This window comes from Brachionichthys hirsutus, unplaced genomic scaffold, assembly GCF_040956055.1.
Source record: "Brachionichthys hirsutus isolate HB-005 unplaced genomic scaffold, CSIRO-AGI_Bhir_v1 contig_1364, whole genome shotgun sequence".
Taxonomy (NCBI): Eukaryota; Metazoa; Chordata; class Actinopteri; order Lophiiformes; family Brachionichthyidae; genus Brachionichthys; species Brachionichthys hirsutus.
Genome location: NW_027181031.1, coordinates 47 through 19,000, shown reverse-complemented (window position 1 = coordinate 19,000; position 18,954 = coordinate 47). Strand labels below are relative to the sequence as shown.

The window sequence follows — 18,954 nt, the reverse complement described above, 5'->3', positions numbered from 1 at the left end:
TGGCAGATACCTGGCAGTCTCCTTCCTATCTCTACTTTGGTCCTGTTGGAACTCTAACAGCTCTCATTGTTGGACTTGTGGTCAGCTTGCTGACAGGTAAAACAATAAGTTTTGTTTGTGTTTGCATACAACAAATGAACATTATTGATCCAGTTTTATATCTTTCAGGGGGCCGGAGGTCCAGCGTGGAATCAAGGGTTACATTGACGAAAGAAGACACAACTTTTTATTACCTGTTCATGTTCATCAAAGGCAGAGTCCGTGCTGCAGCAGAGAACAATATCAGACGCTGCAGACTGACGACAGCTACTGACTTCTGTTTTGTGTTTTTCTCTGTTCAGGTCACGAGGAGACAAGGAAGGTCAAAGGTGACAGAGAGCAGACAGAAGAGAGTTGGAGTTGAAAATCCTGATTTGTGTAACGCCGAGATGGAGTTACTAAATATAACTCCAGCATGAAAACAATAGTCTGTCATAAAATGTCTACATTCAAATTTGCTATTGATCACTAGAAAAATATTGGACTCATAGACTATTAAAACACGTTTCAAAAAATGTAATGATATAAAATTATTTTCTGTCATTTATTAAGGTCCAAGAAATCACAGCTTCAAATGTGCATCTGTATTCAAAAATAAACACTAAAATATTATTTTCGAAATGATCATATTTTGATCTGAAATATTCATTTGTTTCTCATACATTTTCATCCTTACTGTCCTTATTTAGTCTTCCCCCAGACCCGGAGGCCCACTACAGGTCAGATTCCCACAGAATAGCTCCAACTTTCCCTCTCTCCTCCTTTACCCTTACATCTTCAGCCTTCCTCACAATAAAATGGAAGGACAAAGGACATACACAAACAAAAGACAGCATGAAGGAACAAAAATAAAGTTCAAACCAGAACAAAGCACATTGCCTAAAATGAACAGAAGCAAACAGGAAGGTTATGCTACATACATTAGAAATGAGAAGATAACTTACAAAATAGAACCTGAATGAACCCGTGAGTGTGTGAATGATTGTCTGTGTGTGTGTTGGCCTGCATTTAACTGGCAGCTTGTCCAGGGTGTACCCCGCCTCTTGCCCGTTGACTGCTGGGATAGGCTCCAGAACGACCCGCAACCCAGTAACGGACAATAGGGGATCGGAAGATGAAGATGAAATATTGTGGTCAATTCAAGCATCATATGTTGAAAGTGATTTTACAATGATAATAGTTTTTTATGCAGTAAAGTGAGTGATTTAATATTGGGGTTACACATTTCTGTAAGGCATTAAATGTCAGTGTCACTTGGGGTAAAGTTAGTTTATTTTTCTTCACTTCGGTGTCATGTTAGGCGATGATTTGCCTGGATTTCAGTTAGTCATGTCTCAGGGGGGGGGGGGGGGGTTCTATATATTCTGCCCTTCTTTGTGAATTCCATTTTAACCTTCAGTTAGTCATTACTGGATTCCGTCTGAGCAAAGCTTCATATTAAACTGGGTTTTGCTAGTCAGTCCAGAGCAAAGCAAAATGTCAGCCGATTCTCTTGTAGCTGGCTCCCTTGTTGCAGCCGACTATGTGGTGTTCGCTCTCATGCTGGTGGTTTCCACCTCCATCGGGGTCTACTTTTCATGGGTCAACAGGCACCAAGAAAGCGCCAGAGACTTCCTAACCGGGGGTCGAAGACTGACAGCCTTGCCCGTTTCCATGTCTTTGACGGCCAGCTTCACGTCTTCCATCGCAGTGCTGTCCACCCCAGCCGAGGTAAGGTTGCTACAGTTCTTCATATCAAGGTTTCAAGGCAAAAACATTAACACATGACCACAGATTTTCCCCCGAGAGGTTATTTGATGCAGATTTGAACTGATTAGACATGTTCCGTTTTGTAGGTGTATCGTCATGGAGCCATCTTTGTATTTGTTGCATTGGGCCAAGCATTGTCGGCGGTGGTGGTGTCTGAAATCTTTCTCCCAGTCTTCTACAGGCTGGCTGTTACCAGCACCTATGAGGTATGTATATATGTTTAAGTGCGTTTCATGATTATTATTTTTTTCATATTTTTTATGATTTTTTTTCATATTGCATATCATGAAATAGACCGGCGGACATTTACCATTGCGCAATTGTTTTGACCCATAATAAGAACTGATAAAAATAAGTGTCATGTTCTGTTTCATCCTCTATCTATGGGATGTTTCTGTGTAATGCTAGTATCCATACAAAAGTGAGCACAAATAATGTAAATGATGATTATCAGTTAGACTCCATTTATTTACAAATATTTACACTGTCTCTTCCGTTATGTCAATACGAAGTATCTGGAGCTGCGTTTCAACAGAGCAACCCGTCTCCTAGGAACTGTGATCTTCATTGTTCAGACAGTGAGTGAGAACAAATCAACCATCTCCACTTCACCCTGTCCTTTGCATCGTCCTCCCCAACACCAGCCACTCTCATGTCCTCCCTCACTACGTCCATGTATCTTCTCCTGGGTCGACCTCTAGTCCTGTTCCCTGCCAGCTCCATCCTCAGCATCCTTCTACCGATATAGTCCCCGTCTCTCCTCTGGACATGTCCAAACCATCAAAGTCTGGTCTCTCTGACCTTGTCTCCAAAATGTCTAACCTTCACTGTCTCTCTTATTGTCTCATTTCTAATCCTGTCCAACCTGGTCACTCCCAAGGAGAACCTCAGCATCTTCATCTCCTCCACTTCTAGCTCCGCCTCCTGTCTTTTCCTCAGAGACACTGTCGCTAAGCCGTCCATCATGGATGTCCTCACCACTGTCTCTAAGCCGTCCATCATGGCTGTCCTCACCACTGTCTCTAAGCCGTCCATCATGGCTGTCCTCACCACCGTCTTGTAGACCTGTCCCTTCTCTCCTACAGAGCACACCTGATACTATCCTCTCATCATTCCAGCCTTCCTTCACACAATTCTTCACCTCCTTTCCACATTCTCTCCATCACTCTGCACTGTTGACCCGAGGTACCTGAAGATTTTTTTTTACATTACCCAAATTGGCCGCTTTTATTTATTTATACAAATTCTATTGTTTTAATTTTTTTAAATAAAAGCATTTTAAGTTATTTTTTTCTGCATTCTTTGTACCGAAAATTTACCAAACAGAGAACCTCAAGAAACCGAACCGACATGTCATACAACAATAACATCTAAACGATTCTAAAGACTATGTTAAGTCGCTAAATGTTTTCCACCTCACACAAGAATTTATGATGCTGTTCTAGAAGTCTAATTCATCCAGGTTTCTAAATAAACCAGAGAAATAAATTGCGCCAAACCCAAGAAGCAGTTCACGAACTGACCGGACCCGTAGCATGTGGTCTTAATAATTGTTGGGTCTCTTCAAGGACCCCAGTGCCATGGGGGTTAGCAGGGCAGAGTTCAGATAAAACGCAGTGAATACAGTCGGGCTAATGCTTCACCAAATCTCAGCCTAAACTGATTCCTACACGACCTTGGACCTTGGGTAAACTCCCCGGATGAGACAGTGTGGATCAGTTAACCCTATTGAAACGGAAGGCTGATATCTGACTTGAGCCGCTGTGCTCTAGGGTAGAGTAGCGGTTAGGCTCTTCGCAGGTATGAATAAACCGGGGTTTTCACCTGGCATACAGGTCATCATATGCCTCAGGTCCTGCTGACCGCACTACCCACGAGGCTGCATTACAATACATAATGACAAGACGTTTATTAATGAGACTAAAGCATCAAATCTAATACATGAAGGTAATCTATGTCTGCATGAGATTTCTCTGTCTAACACAGATGCTCTACAATGGAATTGTCATCTATGGTCCAGCCCTTGCTTTCAGTCAAAGTATGTTGTTTTCAGTCCACGTTTTTCACATCAAATTATTACTAACATCAGAATACTACTAACATCCCTCAGTGTGTTATTAGAGACTTCTGTTTGGTATCCTTTGTTCTCTCTCTCCACAGTTGCTGATATAGATCTGTGGGGTGGAATTATTTCAACAGGCATTGTGTGTACTCTGTACTGCACATTGGTTAGTAAATAAATATGAACATAATACTGCATAGAAGAGTTGTACCATGGAAAACTGACTATATTTAAATACATTTAATTGGTTTTATCCACAGAGGTATGGATGAATGAAATAACCGATATCTGATTAAGATCTATATCCCTACAGGGAGGACTGAAAGCAGTGGTGTGGACTGATGTATTCCAGGTAGGTCTCGCTCTGAATAAAAATAAAAATAGAATAGAGGCGATTCTTCCTCAATAGCATTGCCAATCAAAAGAAAAAGAACAAACTGTTTCACTAGTGACAAATGTCATCCATTCACAATCCTATTTAAAGATAATACAGTGTAGTAGCACATACAATCAAAGTAAATTTAGTAATTTAAATCCAATAATGTTACAATAAAATATAACCTTTATTTTCAAACATTAGGTGTCATTTTCCCAACCCAACGGTGTCTTATTTTATCTCCTAGATCGGAATAATGCTTTCAGGTGTTCTGGCAGTCATCATTAAGTCTGTGATCTTACAAGGCGGCCTCTCCACCATCATTTCTGATTCACAACAAGGAGGAAGACTCAACTTTTTGGAGTGAGTATGAAACCCCAGTGGTTGAGAGAGAGAATAAATCAATGCGGTAGTTTGCTTGTATCTAAAATTATGAATCATGTGTAGCTTGAAGAAAGTTATCAAAGTGTATGTATGGATTAGAATCTGTTAAAAATACACATCAACTCCGATTCACTTTCACTTTTCATGGTTGGTGTATAAAGATACCAAGCACAATTTAGAACCGTTTGACGATGATCCAGATCACCATGTGGACGATGTAAATCTAAATACGAGGGGAATGAGCAGCTTGGCGGAGGTCTGCGCTCTCTGAGTACTTTTCTAGTTTACCATTGAATCTCTTGTTCAAATATGTAGACGAGACAATTGAGGTCGTCTCTTGTGTTGCACTTTTGAACAAACTGGATTGTTTAAAACACTATGAATAGAATAATGAATTAATAAACAAATGTGACCTGAATCTTTGTGTTTCACCAGTTTTGACACAAACCCTCTGAGGAGACACACTTTTTGGACGATGGTCATTGGGCAAACGTTGGGCTGGACTGCTGTAAACGGGATTACCCAATCCCAGGTGCAGCGATATGTCTCCTGCAAAAGCCTCACTCATGCCAGAATGTGAGTCACACTTTGCTGTGATTTTTATTGGACACTGTCATGTCTATGTATTTCATAGAAAAAAATCTTGCACTACGTGGACCCTTTATTTGAAAATTTAAATCAGCTGGAGTTCTCTTCTTCATTTGTCACACTCCAGATCTGTAGCAGGACAAAGACAGCTTACTTACTTTCTTCTTTGTGGGTTATTTCCTCTTTTCTGAGGTAGCTACAAGACAGTGATAAATCCTAATGTACCGGTAGGTTTCTGGGTGGACTGTCTTTTTTCTTGTCTGATGGTATAGACTGGGAAGTTCCAACACTCTTTTTCACCATTTAGACTGTTGTCTGTTTCAACTCAGATTTTATGTTATTTCTCCAAGGAACTGTGGAAATAAGTGACAGTGCTGCACTTACTTCAACTTGATATGAAAATCTAAATATTTTAGGAAAACATTCAAACGAAAGCATTCGTTAACCTTGTTGTGTGATTAAAACACTCCTTGGCGCAGTATGAGATGGATATGACATTGTGTATATTAGGCAATAGGCAGAGCACCTTATAGTTTTTCAATGTTGCCTACACACAAAAATCCAAACTTGAAACGCAATCACTGAAACCTCTAACACACGTATCAACTCCATGAACCAATTCTGAAGAAACACAAGCACAAGTCCTGCTTTTCACTCAATTCTCAATTGCACACCACACTTTTGTCAGATCACGACACACAATTCTCTCTATTTTGCACAATCCATGTAGAACACGCTGCCATTGTAATGGCGGCGCGGAGGAGAACATTTTTTCATCGAAGAAAGGCAAGAGCCGACCTGCTCAGATGGGACCCTCGTGGCAGGATACGCCATGGATGCCTGCGACAAATGGAGAGTTGTCTGTCTCGTGGTCCTATCTGTAGATGACTCTGAAGATATTTGGCCATTTGGCTTATTGGTGGTGTGGTATCTGCTAATTGAGATGGGAGTTGCCCTGGTATAGCGGAAAGTCTCCAAGACTGCGGCATTCAAAGTTCTTGATAAATTGACCATGGATCTAAAAGTGCTTTTCAGGGTTTTGGGTGATCGTGTGGTGGTTCAAATCAAGGACCTTTAGCTGTGAGCTCAGGGATCGATGAATGGACGAATGGCAGAAAGTGAATACCATCTTGCACCAGCAGGTGGCGCTGTATTGACAGATGTCCGGACTTGGCACTGGCTTGGAGGGACTGAAGTCTCATCTTGGATCCCGAAATTAGGAATAACTAAAGACCAACTGCCGATTTGGATCAAGTTAAATTATCTTGTTTCGGCTGAATATTGGAATTATTTTCTGCTCTCCAGTCCTCCCCCCCCCCTGAGATGGCCTCTGAGAGAGTCCACCTCGTAGCTGGCCCTGTCTGTTTCTGTAACCAAAACATATTCCCAAGGACAGTTCACAGTTGTTGATTCTAGCCGTTGATCTCATCGAATGTAATTTTGTTGTCGTACTATACTTGTAATGACAATATTATCTGTTCTGATTCTGATTCCATGAATTTGAGTTTCATTGTTCCTTTCTTTTTCCAGAGCTCTGTATATCTGTATGTTAGGTCTGTGCACTTTCGTGGTGTCTGCGGTGTTTGTCGGAATGTGCCTCTTCTCATTCTATAAGAACTGTGACCCATGGACATCTGGACAAGTCTCTGATCCTGATCAGGTATAAAACAAGATACTTAGTACAGCTGAAGTTTATGTTTGTTATACTTGCCTTTATAGCTTAACACACAAATAGAAAATTTACAGTATAACAATATTAACGCTATTGTGTCACTTTATAAGATTCCATGTCATAAATGCCCTTCTCAGTTGGTGGCGTATTTGGTGATGGACATCTTGACTGACTATCCTGGCCTTCCTGGACTATTTTTTGCAGCCGTATGTAGCGGCACGCTAAGGTTCATGCTCATGAAAGTTACCCCACACCATAGATCCAATGGCCACACTCAACATTTTAAATTGTATCATGATGACAACTGTGCTAATCACTAAGGAAGACTTTGTAAACTTGCATAAATATGATGGTTCATGCCTGACATGTTATAATTTTGTTGTTACTGTATTTAATCACAGCACAGTGTCGTCCAGCATCAATGCATTGGCTGCAGTGACACTGGAGGACCTGATCAAACCATACACTAACATGTCTGAGAAGCATCTGTTCTGGATGTCCAAAGGACTGAGTGAGTGGATGAGCACAAGCGTGTGACTGAGGCTGTAACTAGCTGTGAAATTGTGCAGAAGTAAAATATCTGTTTCTAATGTGATTTGTTTCCAGCCTTCTTTTATGGGATTTTAGGTATTGGCATGGCTGGATTGGCTTCAGCCATGGGAACAATGATGCAGGTAGAGTTGATCTGTGAATACGTTCCCATTATTTAATAGACACAGATAGGAACCATATATGCTTCATGAAATTTGAAAAATAATAATAATAATTTGAAAAATAATTTATATTAACACAAAATGCTCAAAATAATTTCAAAGCAATTTCTTACCACAATGAAGCAGGTGATGGAGTCTTCATCCTCATTTTGATTTGATGATCTCTTCTCAAACAGGAGAGCGTTGTCATCACTAGCTCTACTGGAGGTCCTTTACTTGGCATATTCATTTTGGGTATCTTCTGTCCATTTGTCAATTCCAAAGTAAGTCTGTCCTTCCCTCACTAAAACCTTTCTTACCTTAAGAATCACTATATTTGTGCTTCATCCTTCCTGTTTTGTTTTTCTTATCCCTTCTTGTTCCAGACTTAATCTGTGTCTTGTTATCCCATCTTCCTCTTGTGTTTATCATGTGTTCCCTTCTCTGTCAATTCATTATCTACCTCCCTGTTGTCTTTATCCAAGTTTATAATTTACACTGTTGACCTGTTTTGAATGAGAGGTGTTACATGAGACTCAACGTACAGTTTTTCTACAGGGAGCGTTGTCAGGTCTTTTGTTGGGGCTGGCTGCCTCCTTCTGTGTCAGCATTGGAGGCATTATATACCCCCCTCCTACTGCAATGACCCGACCTCTGCCACTGACCACTGAGGGCTGTGATTTCAATATCACAGACAGCTTCAACTGGACCTCCACTGTTCTGCCAACACAATCAATGTCCATCATCACATCCCAAGTACAAAACAGTGACGGCAAGTAAGTCTGTAACTGGCTGTCGTGTGTGATTGCATCAAATTATTATGAAAGCAATGTGTGACAAAATTACCTGAAGAATTCTGAAGGTTTTCTATTCTAGAAATATATAATTTTCCTACAGGGACACATGCATTGGTTACTTAGAATAGATATAAAAATCCTAATCCTACATTTATTTAAATTTTCTGAAAATATGTTGGAGTGCACAAATTGAACACACACACAAATTAAATGCTTGTGATTTCACTTTTTTTTGTTGAAGATATAAAAATACATTTCAAAAGTTTAGAATAGCCTGGAAAAGTACCATATATGTTGTCTATATTCTTGAATGAAAATCTTTCAAGCATTTGTTTAAATTTTTATTTTTTATAGTTATGGCCTACAGTTCGGAAAAAAGAAAAATATCCCAAAATACCCTAATATTTAATTTGAGTAAATCAATAATAAAAATACACGTAATATATATTTTATAAATACCATGACTGTCTCAATCAGTTTCATACACACTACCTCAATCTTGGGGAACACTGGTGAATTGACATCTCGTAGACACTGTCATCAGAAACCACAGACCATTGCTGAAAGGTTGGCTCTTCACAGAGAGCTGTATCAAAGCAAATCAATGGAAATTTGACTCGAAGATCAAAGTGTGTTAGGAGAAAATGCAACAAGGAAGACCCCAGGTTTGAGATGGTTGTCAAGGACTGGACACATAATAGATCCAATATTCAGACGAAATGAAAACTTAGCTTAATCCAAAGAGGCAACTGGTCATCAGTTATTCCTCGGTTTGTGTGCCAAGGCGAGACTTCAGTCCTTCCAAGCCAGTCCTCAGTCCGGAGATCTGCCGACAAAGTTCTACCTGATGGTATCCAGTTTCTGCCGGTCCTCTGCGGATCGATCCCTGAGCTCTTTGCCCAAGTCCTCGATTCGAGCCACCACACGGTCCCCCAAAGCACCGAAGAGCACTTTTATGGTCAATTTATACAGAACTTTGAAAGCCGCAGTCTTGGAGACTTTCCGGTACAACAGGGCAACTCCCGTCCCAATTAGCACATAGTATAGCTTGCACTGTTCTATTTGCACTGCATGATTGTGTTTTTACTGCTACTGTTTTTGTGGTGGGTTCTCTATCCATATGCTTCCTTAACTATTTTACAGCATACCTAGAGCATCGCGCTGTAGCTTGCATTTTATTATTGTCATTACCTTGTGTTACATGTTGCCTGATTGCACCGAGAAAAATTTCTAGTCTGTGAACCCTCATTGGCAATGGCAATAAACTGATTCTGATAGAAAGGTAGGTCGATTGATTGATTGATTGGTATTATTTTCTTCTCCCACCATCAGACATCTGCTGGCAGATACCTGGCAGTCTCCTTCCTATCTCTACTTTGGTCCTGTTGGAACTCTAACAGCTCTCATTGTTGGACTTGTGGTCAGCTTGCTGACAGGTAAAACAATAAGTTTTGTTTGTGTTTGCATACAACAAATGAACATTATTGATCCTGTTTTATATCTTTCAGGGGGCCGGAGGTCCACCGTGGAATCAAGGGTTACATTGACGAAAGAAGACACAACTTTTTATTACCTGTTCATGTTCATCAAAGGCAGAGTCCGTGCTGCAGCAGAGAACAATATCAGACGCTGCAGACTGACGACAGCTACTGACTTCTGTTTTGTGTTTTTCTCTGTTCAGGTCACGAGGAGACAAGGAAGGTCAAAGGTGACAGAGAGCAGACAGAAGAGAGTTGGAGTTGAAAATCCTGATTTGTGTAACGCCGAGATGGAGTTACTAAATATAACTCCAGCATGAAAACAATAGTCTGTCATAAAATGTCTACATTCAAATTTGCTATTGATCACTAGAAAAATATTGGACTCATAGACTATTAAAACACGTTTCAAAAAATGTAATGATATAAAATTATTTTCTGTCATTTATTAAGGTCCAAGAAATCACAGCTTCAAATGTGCATCTGTATTCAAAAATAAACACTAAAATATTATTTTCGAAATGATCATATTTTGATCTGAAATATTCATTTGTTTCTCATACATTTTCATCCTTACTGTCCTTATTTAGTCTTCCCCCAGACCCGGAGGCCCACTACAGGTCAGATTCCCACAGAATAGCTCCAACTTTCCCTCTCTCCTCCTTTACCCTTACATCTTCAGCCTTCCTCACAATAAAATGGAAGGACAAAGGACATACACAAACAAAAGACAGCATGAAGGAACAAAAATAAAGTTCAAACCAGAACAAAGCACATTGCCTAAAATGAACAGAAGCAAACAGGAAGGTTATGCTACATACATTAGAAATGAGAAGATAACTTACAAAATAGAACCTGAATGAACCCGTGAGTGTGTGAATGATTGTCTGTGTGTGTGTTGGCCTGCATTTAACTGGCAGCTTGTCCAGGGTGTACCCCGCCTCTTGCCCGTTGACTGCTGGGATAGGCTCCAGAACGACCCGCAACCCAGTAACGGACAATAGGGGATCGGAAGATGAAGATGAAATATTGTGGTCAATTCAAGCATCATATGTTGAAAGTGATTTTACAATGATAATAGTTTTTTATGCAGTAAAGTGAGTAATTTAATATTGGGGTTACACATTTCTGTAAGGCATTAAATGTCAGTGTCACTTGGGGTAAAGTTAGTTTATTTTTCTTCACTTCGGTGTCATGTTAGGCGATGATTTGCCTGGATTTCAGTTAGTCATGTCTCAGGGGGGGGGGGGGGGGGTTCTATATATTCTGCCCTTCTTTGTGAATTCCATTTTAACCTTCAGTTAGTCATTACTGGATTCCGTCTGAGCAGAGCTTCATATTAAACTGGGTTTTGCTAGTCAGTCCAGAGCAAAGCAAAATGTCAGCCGATTCTCTTGTAGCTGGCTCCCTTGTTGCAGCCGACTATGTGGTGTTCGCTCTCATGCTGGTGGTTTCCACCTCCATCGGGGTCTACTTTTCATGGGTCAACAGGCACCAAGAAAGCGCCAGAGACTTCCTAACCGGGGGTCGAAGACTGACAGCCTTGCCCGTTTCCATGTCTTTGACCGCCAGCTTCACGTCTTCCATCGCAGTGCTGTCCACCCCAGCCGAGGTAAGGTTGCTACAGTTCTTCATATCAAGGTTTCAAGGCAAAAACATTAACACATGACCACAGATTTTCCCCCGAGAGGTTATTTGATGCAGATTTGAACTGATTAGACATGTTCCGTTTTGTAGGTGTATCGTCATGGAGCCATCTTTGTATTTGTTGCATTGGGCCAAGCATTGTCGGCGGTGGTGGTGTCTGAAATCTTTCTCCCAGTCTTCTACAGGCTGGCTGTTACCAGCACCTATGAGGTATGTATATATGTTTAAGTGCGTTTCATGATTATTATTTTTTTCATATTTTTTATGATTTTTTTTCATATTGCATATCATGAAATAGACCGGCGGACATTTACCATTGCGCAATTGTTTTGACCCATAATAAGAACTGATAAAAATAAGTGTCATGTTCTGTTTCATCCTCTATCTATGGGATGTTTCTGTGTAATGCTAGTATCCATACAAAAGTGAGCACAAATAATGTAAATGATGATTATCAGTTAGACTCCATTTATTTACAAATATTTACACTGTCTCTTCCGTTATGTCAATACGAAGTATCTGGAGCTGCGTTTCAACAGAGCAACCCGTCTCCTAGGAACTGTGATCTTCATTGTTCAGACAGTGAGTGAGAACAAATCAACCATCTCCACTTCACCCTGTCCTTTGCATCGTCCTCCCCAACACCAGCCACTCTCATGTCCTCCCTCACTACGTCCATGTATCTTCTCCTGGGTCGACCTCTAGTCCTGTTCCCTGCCAGCTCCATCCTCAGCATCCTTCTACCGATATAGTCCCCGTCTCTCCTCTGGACATGTCCAAACCATCAAAGTCTGGTCTCTCTGACCTTGTCTCCAAAATGTCTAACCTTCACTGTCTCTCTTATTGTCTCATTTCTAATCCTGTCCAACCTGGTCACTCCCAAGGAGAACCTCAGCATCTTCATCTCCTCCACTTCTAGCTCCGCCTCCTGTCTTTTCCTCAGAGACACTGTCGCTAAGCCGTCCATCATGGATGTCCTCACCACTGTCTCTAAGCCGTCCATCATGGCTGTCCTCACCACTGTCTCTAAGCCGTCCATCATGGCTGTCCTCACCACCGTCTTGTAGACCTGTCCCTTCTCTCCTACAGAGCACACCTGATACTATCCTCTCATCATTCCAGCCTTCCTTCACACAATTCTTCACCTCCTTTCCACATTCTCTCCATCACTCTGCACTGTTGACCCGAGGTACCTGAAGATTTTTTTTTACATTACCCAAATTGGCCGCTTTTATTTATTTATACAAATTCTATTGTTTTAATTTTTTTAAATAAAAGCATTTTAAGTTATTTTTTTCTGCATTCTTTGTACCGAAAATTTACCAAACAGAGAACCTCAAGAAACCGAACCGACATGTCATACAACAATAACATCTAAACGATTCTAAAGACTATGTTAAGTCGCTAAATGTTTTCCACCTCACACAAGAATTTATGATGCTGTTCTAGAAGTCTAATTCATCCAGGTTTCTAAATAAACCAGAGAAATAAATTGCGCCAAACCCAAGAAGCAGTTCACGAACTGACCGGACCCGTAGCATGTGGTCTTAATAATTGTTGGGTCTCTTCAAGGACCCCAGTGCCATGGGGGTTAGCAGGGCAGAGTTCAGATAAAACGCAGTGAATACAGTCGGGCTAATGCTTCACCAAATCTCAGCCTAAACTGATTCCTACACGACCTTGGACCTTGGGTAAACTCCCCGGATGAGACAGTGTGGATCAGTTAACCCTATTGAAACGGAGGGCTGATATCTGACTTGAGCCGCTGTGCTCTAGGGTAGAGTAGCGGTTAGGCTCTTCGCAGGTATGAATAAACCGGGGTTTTCACCTGGCATACAGGTCATCATATGCCTCAGGTCCTGCTGACCGCACTACCCACGAGGCTGCATTACAATACATAATGACAAGACGTTTATTAATGAGACTAAAGCATCAAATCTAATACATGAAGGTAATCTATGTCTGCATGAGATTTCTCTGTCTAACACAGATGCTCTACAATGGAATTGTCATCTATGGTCCAGCCCTTGCTTTCAGTCAAAGTATGTTGTTTTCAGTCCACGTTTTTCACATCAAATTATTACTAACATCAGAATACTACTAACATCCCTCAGTGTGTTATTAGAGACTTCTGTTTGGTATCCTTTGTTCTCTCTCTCCACAGTTGCTGATATAGATCTGTGGGGTGGAATTATTTCAACAGGCATTGTGTGTACTCTGTACTGCACATTGGTTAGTAAATAAATATGAACATAATACTGCATAGAAGAGTTGTACCATGGAAAACTGACTATATTTAAATACATTTAATTGGTTTTATCCACAGAGGTATGGATGAATGAAATAACCGATATCTGATTAAGATCTATATCCCTACAGGGAGGACTGAAAGCAGTGGTGTGGACTGATGTATTCCAGGTAGGTCTCGCTCTGAATAAAAATAAAAATAGAATAGAGGCGATTCTTCCTCAATAGCATTGCCAATCAAAAGAAAAAGAACAAACTGTTTCACTAGTGACAAATGTCATCCATTCACAATCCTATTTAAAGATAATACAGTGTAGTAGCACATACAATCAAAGTAAATTTAGTAATTTAAATCCAATAATGTTACAATAAAATATAACCTTTATTTTCAAACATTAGGTGTCATTTTCCCAACCCAACGGTGTCTTATTTTATCTCCTAGATCGGAATAATGCTTTCAGGTGTTCTGGCAGTCATCATTAAGTCTGTGATCTTACAAGGCGGCCTCTCCACCATCATTTCTGATTCACAACAAGGAGGAAGACTCAACTTTTTGGAGTGAGTATGAAACCCCAGTGGTTGAGAGAGAGAATAAATCAATGCGGTAGTTTGCTTGTATCTAAAATTATGAATCATGTGTAGCTTGAAGAAAGTTATCAAAGTGTATGTATGGATTAGAATCTGTTAAAAATACACATCAACTCCGATTCACTTTCACTTTTCATGGTTGGTGTATAAAGATACCAAGCACAATTTAGAACCGTTTGACGATGATCCAGATCACCATGTGGACGATGTAAATCTAAATACAAGGGGAATGAGCAGCTTGGCGGAGGTCTGCGCTCTCTGAGTACTTTTCTAGTTTACCATTGAATCTCTTGTTCAAATATGTAGACGAGACAATTGAGGTCGTCTCTTGTGTTGCACTTTTGAACAAACTGGATTGTTTAAAACACTATGAATAGAATAATGAATTAATAAACAAATGTGACCTGAATCTTTGTGTTTCACCAGTTTTGACACAAACCCTCTGAGGAGACACACTTTTTGGACGATGGTCATTGGGCAAACGTTGGGCTGGACTGCTGTAAACGGGATTACCCAATCCCAGGTGCAGCGATATGTCTCCTGCAAAAGCCTCACTCATGCCAGAATGTGAGTCACACTTTGCTGTGATTTTTATTGGACACTGTCATGTCTATGTATTTCATAGAAAAAAATCTTGCACTACGTGGACCCTTTATTTGAAAATTTAAATCAGCTGGAGTTCTCTTCTTCATTTGTCACACTCCAGATCTGTAGCAGGACAAAGACAGCTTACTTACTTTCTTCTTTGTGGGTTATTTCCTCTTTTCTGAGGTAGCTACAAGACAGTGATAAATCCTAATGTACCGGTAGGTTTCTGGGTGGACTGTCTTTTTTCTTGTCTGATGGTATAGACTGGGAAGTTCCAACACTCTTTTTCACCATTTAGACTGTTGTCTGTTTCAACTCAGATTTTATGTTATTTCTCCAAGGAACTGTGGAAATAAGTGACAGTGCTGCACTTACTTCAACTTGATATGAAAATCTAAATATTTTAGGAAAACATTCAAACGAAAGCATTCGTTAACCTTGTTGTGTGATTAAAACACTCCTTGGCGCAGTATGAGATGGATATGACATTGTGTATATTAGGCAATAGGCAGAGCACCTTATAGTTTTTCAATGTTGCCTACACACAAAAATCCAAACTTGAAACGCAATCACTGAAACCTCTAACACACGTATCAACTCCATGAACCAATTCTGAAGAAACACAAGCACAAGTCCTGCTTTTCACTCAATTCTCAATTGCACACCACACTTTTGTCAGATCACGACACACAATTCTCTCTATTTTGCACAATCCATGTAGAACACGCTGCCATTGTAATGGCGGCGCGGAGGAGAACATTTTTTCATCGAAGAAAGGCAAGAGCCGACCTGCTCAGATGGGACCCTCGTGGCAGGATACGCCATGGATGCCTGCGACAAATGGAGAGTTGTCTGTCTCGTGGTCCTATCTGTAGATGACTCTGAAGATATTTGGCCATTTGGCTTATTGGTGGTGTGGTATCTGCTAATTGAGATGGGAGTTGCCCTGGTATAGCGGAAAGTCTCCAAGACTGCGGCATTCAAAGTTCTTGATAAATTGACCATGGATCTAAAAGTGCTTTTCAGGGTTTTGGGTGATCGTGTGGTGGTTCAAATCAAGGACCTTTAGCTGTGAGCTCAGGGATCGATGAATGGACGAATGGCAGAAAGTGAATACCATCTTGCACCAGCAGGTGGCGCTGTATTGACAGATGTCCGGACTTGGCACTGGCTTGGAGGGACTGAAGTCTCATCTTGGATCCCGAAATTAGGAATAACTAAAGACCAACTGCCGATTTGGATCAAGTTAAATTATCTTGTTTCGGCTGAATATTGGAATTATTTTCTGCTCTCCAGTCCTCCCCCCCCCCTGAGATGGCCTCTGAGAGAGTCCACCTCGTAGCTGGCCCTGTCTGTTTCTGTAACCAAAACATATTCCCAAGGACAGTTCACAGTTGTTGATTCTAGCCGTTGATCTCATCGAATGTAATTTTGTTGTCGTACTATACTTGTAATGACAATATTATCTGTTCTGATTCTGATTCCATGAATTTGAGTTTCATTGTTCCTTTCTTTTTCCAGAGCTCTGTATATCTGTATGTTAGGTCTGTGCACTTTCGTGGTGTCTGCGGTGTTTGTCGGAATGTGCCTCTTCTCATTCTATAAGAACTGTGACCCATGGACATCTGGACAAGTCTCTGATCCTGATCAGGTATAAAACAAGATACTTAGTACAGCTGAAGTTTATGTTTGTTATACTTGCCTTTATAGCTTAACACACAAATAGAAAATTTACAGTATAACAATATTAACGCTATTGTGTCACTTTATAAGATTCCATGTCATAAATGCTCTTCTCAGTTGATGCCGTATTTGGTGATGGACATCTTGACTGACTATCCTGGCCTTCCTGGACTATTTTTTGCAGCCGTATGTAGCGGCACGCTAAGGTTCATGCTCATGAAAGTTACCCCACACCATAGATCCAATGGCCACACTCAACATTTTAAATTGTATCATGATGACAACTGTGCTAATCACTAAGGAAGACTTTGTAAACTTGCATAAATATGATGGTTCATGCCTGACATGTTATAATTTTGTTGTTACTGTATTTAATCACAGCACAGTGTCGTCCAGCATCAATGCATTGGCTGCAGTGACACTGGAGGACCTGATCAAACCATACACTAACATGTCTGAGAAGCATCTGTTCTGGATGTCCAAAGGACTGAGTGAGTGGATGAGCACAAGCGTGTGACTGAGGCTGTAACTAGCTGTGAAATTGTGCAGAAGTAAAATATCTGTTTCTAATGTGATTTGTTTCCAGCCTTCTTTTATGGGATTTTAGGTATTGGCATGGCTGGATTGGCTTCAGCCATGGGAACAATGATGCAGGTAGAGTTGATCTGTGAATACGTTCCCATTATTTAATAGACACAGATAGGAACCATATATGCTTCATGAAATTTGAAAAATAATAATAATAATTTGAAAAATAATTTATATTAACACAAAATGCTCAAAATAATTTCAAAGCAATTTCTTACCACAATGAAGCAGGCGTTGGAGTCTTCATCCTCATTTTGATTTGATGATCTCTTCTCAAACAGGAGAGCGTTGTCATCACTAGCTCTACTGGAGGTCCTTTACTTGGCATATTCATTTTGGGTATCTTCTGTCCATTTGTCAATTCCAAAGTAAGTCTGTCCTTCCCTCACTAAAACCTTTCTTACCTTAAGAATCACTATATTTGTGCTTCATCCTTCCTGTTTTGTTTTTCTTATCCCTTCTTGTTCCAGACTTAATCTGTGTCTTGTTATCCCATCTTCCTCTTGTGTTTATCATGTGTTCCCTTCTCTGTCAATTCATTATCTACCTCCCTGTTGTCTTTATCCAAGTTTATAATTTACACTGTTGACCTGTTTTGAATGAGAGGTGTTACATGAGACTCAACGTACAGTTTTTCTACAGGGAGCGTTGTCAGGTCTTTTGTTGGGGCTGGCTGCCTCCTTCTGTGTCAGCATTGGAGGCATTATATACCCCCCTCCTACTGCAATGACCCGACCTCTGCCACTGACCACTGAGGGCTGTGATTTCAATATCACAGACAGCTTCAACTGGACCTCCACTGTTCTGCCAACACAATCAATGTCCATCATCACATCCCAAGTACAAAACAGTGACAGCAAGTAAGTCTGTAACTGGCTGTCGTGTGTGATTGCATCAAATTATTATGAAAGCAATGTGTGACAAAATTACCTGAAGAATTCTGAAGGTTTTCTATTCTAGAAATATATAATTTTCCTACAGGGACACATGCATTGGTTACTTAGAATAGATATAAAAATCCTAATCCTACATTTATTTAAATTTTCTGAAAATATGTTGGAGTGCAGAAATTGAACACACACACAAATTAAATGCTTGTGATTTCACTTTTTTTTGTTGAAGATATAAAAATACATTTCAAAAGTTTAGAATAGCCTGGAAAAGTACCATATATGTTGTCTATATTCTTGAATGAAAATCTTTCAAGCATTTGTTTAAATTTTTATTTTTTATAGTTATGGCCTACAGTTCGGAAAAAATAAAAATATCCCAAAATACCCTAATATTTAATTTGAGTAAATCAATAATAAAAATACACATAATATATATTTTATAAATACCATGACTGTCTCAATCAGTTTCATACACACTACCTCAATCTTGGGGAACACTGGTGAATTGACATCTCGTAGACACTGTCATCAGAAACCACAGACCATTGCTGAAAGGTTGGCTCTTCACAGAGAGCTGTATCAAAGCAAATCAATGGAAATTTGACTCGAAGATCAAAGTGTGTTAGGAGAAAATGCAACAAGGAAGACCCCAGGTTTGAGATGGTTGTCAAGGACTGGACACATAATAGATCCAATATTCAGACAAAATGAAAACTTAGCTTAATCCAAAGAGGCAACTGGTCATTAGTTATTCCTCGGTTTGTGTGCCAAGGCGAGACTTCAGTCCTTCCAAGCCAGTCCTCAGTCCGGAGATCTGCCGACAAAGTTCTACCTGCTGGCGCAAGATGGTATCCAGTTTCTGCCGGTCCTCCGCGGATCGATC

General features: G+C 40.3%; 2 protein-coding genes across 2 annotated transcripts; both read left to right on the top strand.

The window, feature by feature from the left end:
* The first annotated feature begins 1,515 nt into the window (after positions 1-1,515).
* On the top strand, positions 1,516-10,157 carry LOC137917113 (sodium-coupled monocarboxylate transporter 1-like). The gene is made up of 17 exons (XM_068759999.1): positions 1,516-1,749; positions 1,875-1,994; positions 2,301-2,366; positions 3,775-3,826; positions 3,949-4,016; positions 4,164-4,202; positions 4,474-4,589; positions 5,046-5,186; positions 6,729-6,858; positions 7,008-7,096; positions 7,272-7,381; positions 7,477-7,544; positions 7,760-7,846; positions 8,121-8,338; positions 9,692-9,795; positions 9,868-9,956; positions 10,041-10,157. The coding sequence occupies exons 1-17, from the start codon at positions 1,516-1,518 to the stop codon at positions 10,155-10,157; spliced, it is 1,848 nt and encodes a 615-aa protein (XP_068616100.1).
* Positions 10,158-11,215: 1,058 nt separating this feature from the next.
* LOC137917114 (sodium-coupled monocarboxylate transporter 1-like) lies at positions 11,216-18,038 on the top strand (the record flags this gene model as incomplete). The annotated part of the gene is made up of 14 exons (XM_068760000.1): positions 11,216-11,449; positions 11,575-11,694; positions 12,001-12,066; positions 13,475-13,526; positions 13,649-13,716; positions 13,864-13,902; positions 14,174-14,289; positions 14,746-14,886; positions 16,429-16,558; positions 16,708-16,796; positions 16,972-17,081; positions 17,177-17,244; positions 17,460-17,546; positions 17,821-18,038. Coding segments are annotated over exons 1-14 (1,538 nt in total), but the record flags the coding sequence as incomplete, so codon positions are not given.
* Positions 18,039-18,954: the final 916 nt, after the last annotated feature.